Here is a 13,707-nt window from a genome sequence, read left to right on the forward strand (position 1 = left end):
CACGTTATTTATTTAAAAATGTTAAATGTATTTTCACTTTCTATACACTTATAAGGTAAAAAATATTATACACCTGAGAGAGTCGGGGTCATATAATAAACATTATTGATAAAATAAATCGTTTATAATATTTCACTGTACCTATTATTATAATACCATATTTAATGTACTGCCTAGGTACTATGTATATTATAAATCATTATTTATCATTGCAAATATATATATATATATAAATATATTCAAATATTTAATGATATCCTTAGACTTGATAATATATTATATAATACATACAAATTCTATTCCATGCGTATCTACTTCTAAAATATGGTCCTTATGAAGACATAAAAACATAATATACTATATAATATAGGTAAGAAAAAAATGTATATCTATCTATTTGTATTTTTATTTAGTAGGATGTTGAACTCAATAATATTGTGTGTACGACATAATATAACTTAAACATAATACTGCATATTATTATATGTTTATTGCAGTAAACCAGTTCATCTGTATCCTCGAGTACATATATATATAATCATAATATAATATAATAATATATTGTCTATATTATTTTGAATTCCTTGTCAGTATTATATTGTTATTGTTGTTATTATTATTATTATTGTATTATAACCATTTATAAGGTACTTATTGTTAAGCATATGTAAATATAATTTATATATATTTATAGCTAGGTATTCGTATATACTTACAATATTTTAAATACCTACGCATTCTGCATGCGCTATTAGGTATGTTTATATATATATAGTATAATATCTAATGTATGGTATGTAGGTATACCGCGGATCGTGGTAAATGTCAAGGACTTCAGTGCAGCGTGCGGAGCGGTGTTTGTGTATATACCTTTATAGTTTACAGGCGCGTGCGTGTGTGAAAAACCGTTCTGATTTTTCCGGAACTTGGCGCGCTTATTGCAGGCGCCGTCGACAAACGCGCATGCGCAACCGTTTCGGCGCGCGACGGCTCGGCGAGCCGGCCCCAGCAGCGGTTCCGTTGCGTATAATCACGATCAGTGTGTTTCAAGACGCGCACAACGACGAATTGCTACGACCGTCTGTCTGCTGCAGCAGCATATACAATATATTAATCTGAACAGTGAACACGATGAGAACGTACGCTCTCCTATGGCCCTTGGCCGCATTCCTAGTGACCCGGACCTCCGGGTCGGCCATTCCGATGTGGGAATTCCTCAGTCGAGGAGAAAAGGTAACTTTTGGAAATTAAATCATTTTTTAGACATTCGTTCGTGAAACAGACGTTTGTATTTCATTATAATATATTTATATATACAATATTATATGTATATTCACGATAATATATTACACTTACGTTATGTGTTTGAGTTTAATATATACAGTTAAATATAATTTACATATTATTATATTATAGTAAAAACGATTTATAGGATTTAAAAATTATAAACTCGTCAATTTCTGGGCCTCCAACCAATTTATTTTAATCGAAAATATAATTTTGTGTCTAAAATGTCTTATAAATATAATCAATATAATATTTTATAATCAATCAACTGTCTATAAATTCTATTTTAGTGGGTTGAGTATCTGTAAGTAGTAAGTACTCTGTATATTTTAACATGCCAGTATTCGATAAATAATATATTATTGTTCATTTCAATTAAATTAGAAATAAAATATGTAGAACGTACATTATAGATCATGGAAAAATATTTATGTGTTTAAAAAAACATGTTTTTTTATTATTTCGGATAACTATACAACTAATAGCTATAAGTACATTTAAGATTAAATAAAAAAACTTTAAAGATTGAAAAACACCGTGTGCGCCGACTCGCACCATTTGGCATCATTATTCTGTTAACTGTACATTCAGATTATTCGCGGTATCGATCATTGTGCCAATTTGTTCATTAAACAGTTATTAAATAATCGAATATATAGATATAGTAAATTGTTATTGAAATGCAAAATTGTACGATGATCTATACAATTGAATTGACTATTCGGATAAAAGTGTGATGTTTAATGTTTATAATTTATTCAACTTATAGTCTATTTATATTTCATGCAAATGCACAAACGCAATGAGGCGTAAATAAAGTAAGTAGTTTCATTATGTGAATTTTTCCCCTAACATCATTTAATCGAGTTAGCATATATTATTAGATCAAATTGTAAATTGGTACTACTGTTAATAACATCCAGTCCCTATTAAATTTAAAAATCATAAATACACACACCTGCCGCCACTTGTACCTTACTAGGACCTAATTAATTCAAATTGAGACGATTGGGCCAAGTACATGATCCGATTCGGAGCCTTAGCATATAGTCCATAAACCTACTTAATTTGGGGTTACTCTCTAAAAAACTCGCCATTCTTCTCATCAAATAATCCTCATCATTACTTTAAAAAAAAATTGGTTCATCAATTATAATACATATCCAATACAATAAATTATAATATTGCATATAGAATATAATATCTGATCATTTTTATAATTTACCTATTTAGGATTATTTTATCCTTTACCTGCTTTACCATTGAATAATATTTATATGGAAAAATATTTTCGTAAAAATATATTAATATATTCTACTAAAATAAATTGTAATATAGGTAACACTATTGTCAAAATGTTAACAACAATAATAATGAAATAAAATGTAAGAACACAAAGGTTGTAGTAACTACGGTTATCTACTAGGTACCTATAGGTTAACACGGATAACCGTGATATTATTTCATTTTGCTCATTACTGAAATACGCACATAATTCAAGTATTTCATATATTGTTATGCCATTATGGTGGGTAGGTAGGTACTTAAAATTTTTTTAAATTGTATAATGTATATTTTAAACTTTTGTAGAAACTCTAATGAATTATGGTTTACTTACCTAAATTTTGTCTATAATTGGTTCAATGACCCAACCTACTCTTTTTTGTCGCTCCGCTAGTCCGCTTAAATATTTTATCAACATCGTAATTAATATATACAATATAATTCCATATTTCCATATAAAGACTAAAAACATAATATAGGTAGACATTGAAGAAAATATTATATTATAAATGTATATTAAAATGTTCTACAGACTGCATTATTTTAATTTTACGCATAAAAAAGTGATTTTCTGCAGTTTTATATACCTAGTATATACTGTCTATGCTTGTTTGGGCTTGTCTACTAATCAACTAAAATATACGTCTTATTCCACGCTATTAAAGTGAGAGTTTCTATAATACATTAGATCTAGATTTAAAAATAAATATAATAAATCTAAAATGTTCAATTAATATTTTTACATAACCTAAATTTAAACAATGGCATCCATATAATGTTGAAATATTTTTAAATTAGTTTTATTTCCTAACTAGTTTTGTTCGAACCTAATGAGAAACGAAGGGACCTAAATAAAATATTTCAAAGTCGTTTCCACGTGATAACTACTGCTTCCATATAACCATATAGGCTAAATAGGCCTACATGGGCACAATGCATCCGTCCTCATTTTTAACAATGTTCGTATATAATATTATCATGGTTAGGTATTACTTATTAGTTAATTACTCATTATTTATTAATTATTAGTTATTAGTTATTACTTATACTTTAAGTAGCCCATTAAATCAAAAAAAAAAAACAAACATGTTTGGTTTTTTTTTTTTTTTAAAGTATTAAATTTAAAAATCAAAATTGTAATTTGTATTATTAATTATTTTGTTGTTGATGATTGATGAGTGATGACACAGGCTTAGGTACTAGTGATTAATAACATAAAGTAAACCATCAGTAAAAATTACGATTTGCCGGAAGGGCAACTCTATATACATGTACCTAGCTTAATACATTATGGGGGTACTGGAAATCATGGTCAACAGGAAATATATTTTATTTTATTACAAATATAAAATAAGACATATTAAGTTATATTTTATAAGGAATAATAAAATGTTAGTGTAGCATGTAGGTGCAATAAAAATTCATCGTATTTTAAATTATACTTGGCACATACAAAATATATTAATATAATATAAAATATAATATTTTGATAATCCCGTCTCTTTAATCTTGATTATGAATTTTTCTCTCAAAATCTTTATGTAAAATATTTTTTATAGGTAGTTTAGTAGTTATGATTTTTCAATTGAAATATGATTTTTATAATATTAATATGTGCTTATAAGATATTCTTAAACGATTATTAGAGTGTTTAATTTTCAGTTAAATTATTTTTACTTTTTACTCAAAGGAAATTTAAATATAAAATTACCTATGTAATTTGTGAAGCGATTCCATCTGTTATGTATAAATTTAATTTTAAATTTAAAAAAAAATTGTTTTTATTTGAATAATTTATTTATTACAGATAAAAAATATAATTTTTATTAAATTGAATAATGTAGCTATTTAAGTTGAATTAAATGTAAATATTATTCGTTTAATTTTTATTAGAAACAATATGCCAAATGCCAATATATTAACTCATTGAATTTCTTGAATTTTTAAATTTATCATTTTTTTTTTTTTTTTTTTTTTTTTTTTTTTTTTATTGATCGTAAGCCCGGCAACTATGGCCATTAGCTGTATGGTTTTTTGGTGTATGATTTTTGGTTAGGTGTATTGTATTGTTGGTAGTAGTAGGGGGAAACACGTGTGTGTTGGGTTTTGGCAGATTTTCAATTTGGGCACCCGTAGGTATCTGCCATGCCCGGGAGGGGGATGGCGGCACTTGTTCTCCGGACACCGTGACTTGCCCGAAGAAAAATGCCGCCCAGTGGCCGGGAGTCGAACCCGCGACTGCCAGCGCCGCAGTCGACGCGTTAGACCGCTCGGCCACCTCGTCCCCCTTATCATTTTTATATTCCTACCTACTGATTACAAAAAAGTAAAACATTTTTTATTATTTTTAATATAAATATTTATAGGCATGCTTGCCCCATTTTATCCTTTGATTCTTTGAATATATAAATACATTATATAATATAAAACATTTTTTAATTTTTTATGCCACGGATGGCTTATGAATTATCATCATGAATTAAAAACTTCTTTTACTCACTTCTGTAGTACCTATAGTGTTGTAGTCTGTATTAATATTGTATGGTGTATATGACAGTATGACTAATGAGGATGGACGTATGGTAATAGTGTTCAAGAATTGTCGGTTTAAATCAAAGCGAGCTTACTGATATTTGTTATGTATAGTTGTATTGTTGACCCAAACTCAATAGGTATCAAGTAGATTCTTCTTATAACTAAACTGTCAAAAACGTGAAATATTCATATATTAGTAGTTATGAGAAGTTTTTAAAAATAAATTTTACAATTATTATACTAAAAAATAAAAAATGTATTTGTTATTCGACTTGTATAAACCATAGGTGCTGTTATAATAATATTTTAGTTATCTTGCTATATACAAAGTACAACGTGCATACTACATTTTATTGATCTATTTACATTATTAATAATTATTAATTACCTATTAATTAGGTATATAAATAATAATACGATTTAAAATCACAGTAATGTTCATTGTTCAATAATTGTGTTATATATAAGTTAAATGTATCAGGTATATCTACAAAAATCTATTTTAAGTTTTTATATTTATATCAACTAAGAAAATATAAACTAAAAATTAATTACTTATTTTTTACAAAACTAGCTAAACTCACTTTAGTTATGAGTAAACAAGTTTTTAGAAACACATATCAAAGTAATTTAAATACTAAAAAGGCAATAAAAAAATTAACATTTTATTTTTAAAACGTTTGTCGTTGTATTTTAGTTGTATTAAACAAAGTATGAAATTTAATTAAAATATTGAGCGTAATACTTTAAGTTTTCGGGATTTTGAGATTACCAGCAGTAAAATCAAGATATACCAACTGCATGTGTTGTTGACATTATATGCTATACAAAATATAAAAGGTGTAAGTGGTAATACTGGTATAGTGGTACCTATCACAAAATATTAGAATATTGAAACATAGGTGTTAACTTTCTCTGTGCACCCTACATAGGTTCTCAAGATCATTATCCTCTAAGAATTTCATATATCACTCTTTAAGTCGTATTTTGTTGAATATTATATATATATATTTATTATAATGGTTATTGGTTTGTGGCAAACCGGCGATGTGATCCTGTAGCCTGTACATTTAAAATTCGTAAGAGAGATAAAAAAAAGCCGGTTGGCAATATACCCGGATCTACGGACGTATGAAAATATATCACATCGTTACACGATTTCCGTTCCATATTACTTTAGGATAGTGTTATTTGTGGGAACAATGATTGTTCGAACAATGGATAAAATTGTTTATATTAAAAATGTACGCTAAAGGTATTGGATATGACCGAATCCTAGACAATATATTATAGGTATTGTGAATAGTGTCATCAGCACTAACCACTTAACCAAATTATTTAATTAATTTACACTGTAAAATATAGTGTATGGCATATATTTTTTTGTTGGATTTTTTCCATAGCTGATACTATATAATATTATAGTTATTTGTTCCTCGCATAATCATTGAATTTAATTCACGTAAACACGTCAAATGACGCCTACAATGATATTATTATAGTATGGTATATATATATTTATTATTTAAAAAAAAATCCAGTTAAGCGTGTGACGCACTTTATAATATAAAAAATTATAATATAAACAAATAACATAACCACTTCCAGACAACAACGGACATCTACTATACAGTATGTGCATCGTATAATATATTATTATATTATATTTTGTTTTTGTTTACGTTTTCAACGGTCACTGGAGTTTAAAATTCTTGAAGTTGTTTTTTGTATATACTATTTACTTCTCATATGATATCTGAACGTCACCTTCATAATTTATAAGCACCAAATGGCAACTGGCAAGTACTTAGAGTACCATCATTTTACACCTCTCTAAAAAACTTCTCCCTTATTTATCATTTTCATTAATAATTTTAATATTTATTACAGTACTATAATATATTTAGAATTTAGATACATTCAATAGTAAAATAAAAATGTTGAGTTGTTAAACTGTACTTACTTGTCATTCTAATAGATTTATAGAATATAGGAATAATCTATAATAAGTAATAGTTTTTAATTAGCTACCTATCGGTTTACGAAAAATAATTATTGTTAATAGGTCTATAATAAGGCGACTTCATAGCAATAATTCCAAAAAAATAATTACTTATATAAGTAGTTGAAAAATCTTCATTTATACCAAACACATATAGATATTTATCTGTCAAATGTTTATAAAACGATTATACAGTAACCTGCAGTATATTTATACGCTAAGCAAGTAACTATTTCAGTTTTAAAAAAACTTAATCAATATTGCAGTCTTCAAAGTTCAAGAGGTTCGCTTAGTTAGCTTACAAACACTAAGAAATTTAAATTCTAAAATAATATCTACGTTAAACTGTAATTAACTATTTCTTACTTAAAGTTATTCATTATCTTTTACTTTTTAGTATTTAATTCACCATCATAATTTCTATAATACATAAGTAAACTAAAAGGAAAGTTAAATATTAAGCCTCCATTGCTAAAAAATGTGAGTTTCGTATTCATCTCTAATTAAACATAAGTACCTATGTCATTCAATATATATATATAAATATAAATTATAAAGTAAAATACACTTAACTAGTTATATATAGTTTTAATAAGTAATAATATTATTTAAAAAAACGACAACATAGGTAACTATATAGTTATTAAATTGCCCCATAATTTATTATTGACGTTCAAGGAGACTTTCCCTAATGTGATTCTTATTCTTATTCCTATTTTTTTTTTTTTTAAGAATTATAGTCATTAAAAATTTGAGAGTAATTGTATAGTACCTATAATACATATAGGTAGGAATTATATATTTACTATGGCCATTGTACAATAGTGCTGTGCATTTCGTAAAGTGTAGCATACACGAACCCGTTATTTTTAAAATCCATAAGACACGAATTTATAAATAGGTTAAGTTCCTCCAAAATCCAAGAAACGTGACGAAAAACTGCAAGTGTACCTGCCTTACTTATAATTTTGAATAGAAAATGTCTTCATATAAAAAAGCCATTTAAGATATTTATCAAATGAATAACAATTGTCATGTACTTGTGCATGTTCTATTTGTGCTGTTCTTGATTATTGTTTGATGTTTTGTATATCTTTTGATCTTTACGGTATATTGTTAAACAGGTTGATTTACATAGCTTGCTTGCCCCCATTTTTCCCTTCAGTAATAATTTATTCGAATTCTAATTTTTGTCATATGGAATAAAGATGATATTCTCACCACAGGATGGTATACAATTTTTACGTATTTGAAAATATATGGTCCATACTTAAAAATACTAGAATCAGAATTAGGATAAATTCTTTATTAAAGAAAATCATGGGGGTATATCCAATATAATATATATTATAATAATAATAACATTATATATAGCTGTAGATATTTGTTTATTTAATAAATTTGAATAATACCTGCATGTAGTAAAATCGCATACATGAATGCAAAATGAATAGTTCTACATAATTTTCTTACAAATTACAATGTATTATTATGTCAGTGAAGGTTGAATATTTTTATTCGAAGATGTGTTAAAATTATCATACTCGTAACAATTTATAATGTTGGAAGATTTGTACCTATATTTTACTGTTTACGCCTTTACGACTTGAGACTTCCGTAAAGTAGTATTTTGTTACGTTTCGTGCAAATCTTATAAAGCAAACATTATTGAAACATCTAAAATATATATAATAAGTATTAAATTACTATGATACACCAAATAATTGGCAGTGTAATTTAATTTTTAATTGAGAGTATATAATTTACGAAAATATAAAATTACGGAGACATGAAGGATATACCTCGCCATAGTTCCGTTCCCGGCTCGCATCATATGATTCATACGCATTAAAGAACACGACGTAGGTACTGACTATACTGAATGATGTACCTAAATAAAAAAGCATTGGTAGAAGTTTTTATGATTTTCAAAAATATAATTTATAATGTATTTTATAATATAAGGTAGTTATTAGTGTTATTACTATAGATTTATTTTCAGATAAATGTTTAACTCTTGACCAAAGTTAAATTATTAGAGTTTATTTTTTAATTCATAATTGATGTACACTTACACAACATAAAAACTTTTAAGTGTAAAAATATATGTCTATGTAAACATTTTCCAAGAAGCGTTTATATATATATATTATATTAATAATTTTGTTCTTCTTTTTATTTTTCAGATGAGCCACTTATTCAACATGTTCGTGAAACAAGTAGCCGACTTCTGTGACTCATCTTCGATGCCGGGTAAATTTTTTCTCGTATATTTGTTATTCAGTATTCTTATACAGTTATAGTGGACCTCAGCTATATTATATATAGGTACCTATTAAATGTTACATTTGTAACCAAATAACCTACTAAGTAGTGCAGACTACAGGTACCTTCTACTTTTATATAGTCATATGAATCATGAATCTTGATAGGTCTTTGCGGTTGCTTAATATTGCCGAGAGAGTGGAATTATAATAGGTACCACTGTACTGGATACCTATATAACCACTAGTTTTATTCTTTGGTTTTAGTCTGCACAATGCATAATAATTTTAAATTATAATTTATCTACCTGTATTCTATTTATACATTGTTTTCAAGTCTTCTCGACTGTTGTCGAATAATTTGTGTTTTTACCATTTATACATAAACTTAAATTATATTTTATATATGGTTTTAGTATTTTGTACCTGTATAAAATAAAAGTTATTATATATATCGTATACCTAAAATTAACTTCACCGTAACAATTTAAAGATTGTTTGTATGTTAGGTATGAATATAAAAATGTAAAATGATAAAAACTGAATAAATATGTTATACGATCTATATATATATATATTATCTATCATATATTATATACTATATAGTTAAGAATATAAGATAACTTGCATTTTTTTTTTAAAAAGACAACATTTGGTCCATATAATATGTAGGTATGTAGGTACCAACATGGTTATAAATATATTGGTTTTCAAGGTAATTCCTGGTATAGTATTCTTACGAAATATTATATAAATAAATATCGTGACTTATAATTTATAAATCGTTTATATTTCTGCGATCGTTCGTTAAAGTCTCCTGGGTTCATCGTCGTCAAATTAATTTGCATGTCACTATGAAGGTTATTGGCTCTTGCAGGTCATGGCTATCGCACATAAATATAGAAAAATGTAATTCCTTTTATATGTACTCATCTAGTACATAGTATTTAAGTACAATTTTTCCAATCATCATACTAATTGATTTGTAGTTTTATTAATATTTTTTACGTTTCCTGTTCATCATATAAAATAAAAGCTTACTAATATGTCAATCCATCATAATATGTTATAACAACAATAATGTAAATGAATAAAATAATTATACTGCAGCTTCCATGAAGTAAATATAATAATATATGTTTATAGTGTCGGGTCGCATCAAAAATTTATTTATTTAATGAATCGATCTTGGATCACTGAATCATGTTTATGGACTGTTATAGTTCACGATTGATTCATTAAATGTTTAGTGTCACGCGGAATTAGGTTTATTCATATTCATTATTTGTATTTTGTTGTAAATTTACAATATGCAATTATAAATCAATCAATAGCCAACCAACTTTGCATACCAACATATAATATACTCAATATTATTAAATCTTACTGTCGTATACTATATCAATCGTTTGTCTTGCCATACATACCTATATCAGTATTATATCATAGCATATTATATTTATATGTTGTTTTTTTACCATGTTTTTTATGTAGGTACCTATGTAATCTTATAGTTACCCCAGTGTGCGGTATATATACCTTACTACAACGTTCGGCAGTTGTATAGACAAACTAGCAGAGTAAAGAATTAGAATAACAGATATGACTAGAACATAAGTATATTGAGTCTCTCTTAGAATTTTTACATAAAATAAATATACGCTGCAACAACCTGCCCATAGACTGCAATAGTCAATAACTCTATAGTGTTTTATACCTATTTGTATAAACTACATATACAACACAGAAAACAAGGAAACCCAGTCAAAGTTTGACCATTTATAATCAATATTTATTATAATACTGATCAAGCCCCGTAAGTTCATTGCCTAATTAAATATAATAATTATATACCAGAAACCAGATGTAGGTAAATAAATTAAAGATGTATTATGCCATCTAGGTATAACTTTTTATTAATAAGCATTATTTTCAATAAAATATATTGGTACCACTATATAATAGTATATACATATACATATGCTTGTAAAATATTCAATCAAAACCTTAGGTTTTAATATACTTATAATACCTAGGTAAAATACATTATTCATAACAATAATACTACAAAACATTACCTAGTGCATTACACATATATTAGTGTATATCTATATAAAATGAATGCTAATAATAATTTGTAATTCAATTTCTTGTAAGTAGGAAGGTACAACATATAAATATTATAAATAAATAATCATTACAAAGTGTACTTATATTTGTAAATTGTTTAATTATAATCTCGTATAAATAACTAATATTTTTACCGTGTTTTTTTTTTTGTTTTTAGACTGTAATAAAGTATTATTGGTTTATGGTTTAACCAACTTGGCGAAAATGGGAGATGATAGTTTAGACAAAATGGACCCTTATCAAAGAGGGTCGAGAATAATGAGTATGTACCTATATTTAACTATTTAAGTAAAATTATGTAAATAATGTCAAATAAAATGAATACATTAAAATAGAAAGTTATTTTTATTGTTTATTCTCATTATTATTTTAGTATGGGAATCTATGATGAAAGGAGGTTTCTATACTTCCCAAACAACCAACAAATCGGAACAAGAGCTCAATGACCCATTAGGTAAATATCATAAGATACACTTAGACTTGTATGATCTAAGCATACATGCTATGTGTTTACCTGTATAAAATCTAACATATTTGTTTATGTCACCTCTGTATAGAAACAAGTGGTGGGAACGATTTGGGTTCTGCGTCGAATAACGTCGAAGAAATTGCTACTCCGCCAGGTGGTTACATCATCGGGCCAATGGTCGTAAGAGTAATGCCTGATGGTCGGCCAGTACCCGGTGACTCTCAGAGGCCTCTGCCCAAAGACGAAGACGCAGAAGAATTCATAGCCATGCGATCCAAACCTATGCCTTCCATGATCGATATGCTTGGTCAGCGGAAACAACAAACACAAAATAGGCCTGCTGTGAGACCATTTAGGTATACGCTTAAACCAATAAACTGACACTTCCAGAAATGCGTCCTCAGCTGCAACTTGGTACAGTTTCAGATATGATATTTATTTATTTTTTTATTTATTTGCGACGAATTGCAATTGTAACTTTTCTATCAAGTACAATATTTGTAATGTATATTGTTACAAAAAATACTTCTTCTTGTAAAATTCTATTTCGTCTTTTATAATTATTATTATTTTATTTTTTAATTAGATTTAAACACGTTTCAGGGTCCTAAATAATTGTGTATACAATTTTTTATTTTTAAATTTTTATTTTTAGAGTGATACTATTATTTATTAATTTGAAATCATTTTAATTTATTTGTAAATAGTACTGTTAGGTACCATTGTTGTGATATTTATGTTGACAATTAAGTAAACATTTTGATAAAAATGCTTTTGTATATTATTATATTATTTACATACCTAATATAATATGTGTGAATTGTGTTATATGTATATATGAATTTATCATATAGGCATATAGTACCTATACCTATAATGTTATCGTCTATGTAATACCTAATTGAAAAATTGGAAATATATTGCAATCGTAACGTTGTAAAAACATAAGAATTGTTGTGGGCACAATTAATTCAAAATAAAAATTAATTATTATTTTAGCTGTTTTAACATCGCTTAAATTAAGCATAACAACAATTTATTTTAAGTTTTTAAGATTTAGCTATATATAGTTTTCCAAAAGAGATACAGAAATTATAATACCATCCAACAAATTAAAACGTAAAAGATTTCGGGATAAAATCATAAGTACAGATATTTCCATTGGTTGTATAATATAATCAATGATATTTCTTAATATTTCCAGTTTCATACAACATATAAGACACCTGATTTTCCTTTATTTTTCTCACGTATCACAATTTAACAATATTTACATTTTATTTACGCATATAGGCATACTATACTAGCTGCCTGCTGTCCCCCCGACGTTGTCTAGGCAAAAGATTTATATTTTTAATAAATATATTTGTACAAAATGTATATACCATATTTCTTTTAACTATAATATTAATATAATATGTAACAAATTGCAACCGCATTTAGATTGATAAAAAAAAATTTATTTTTTTGTATGCTAAAAAATTCATGTGTGAGCTACCCTTTACCTACAGCCATACTCTACAGCCCATATAATGTGACTAAAAAATCTAAAAATATTAAATTACATATTAAAACTAAGAATAACAATTTTGTTGTAACTTAAAAATATTAATCTTGTGTACTAGAAACTTCTATAGTCTATTATCATATTTTACACATACAATAACATTTTCAAATTCATTTTTTTTTTTAACTAAAATTAATTTAACCTACTGTAGCCTGTAGGTATCTAATGA

At 26.7% G+C, this 13,707-nt stretch overlaps 1 protein-coding gene across 1 annotated transcript; it reads left to right on the plus strand.

Moving 5' to 3' along the window:
* Nucleotides 1-1,029: 1,029 nt before the first annotated feature.
* Nucleotides 1,030-12,969, plus strand: LOC132939117 (rhythmically expressed gene 5 protein). Its single transcript, XM_061006142.1, is given in 6 exon segments — nucleotides 1,030-1,233; nucleotides 9,295-9,361; nucleotides 11,660-11,764; nucleotides 11,876-11,956; nucleotides 12,060-12,274; nucleotides 12,276-12,969. Coding segments are annotated over 6 exon segments (612 nt in total). The 5' UTR covers nucleotides 1,030-1,131; the 3' UTR covers nucleotides 12,318-12,969.
* Nucleotides 12,970-13,707: the final 738 nt, after the last annotated feature.

Source organism: Metopolophium dirhodum, chromosome 2, assembly GCF_019925205.1.
Source record: "Metopolophium dirhodum isolate CAU chromosome 2, ASM1992520v1, whole genome shotgun sequence".
In the NCBI taxonomy this organism is placed as follows: Eukaryota; Metazoa; Arthropoda; class Insecta; order Hemiptera; family Aphididae; genus Metopolophium; species Metopolophium dirhodum.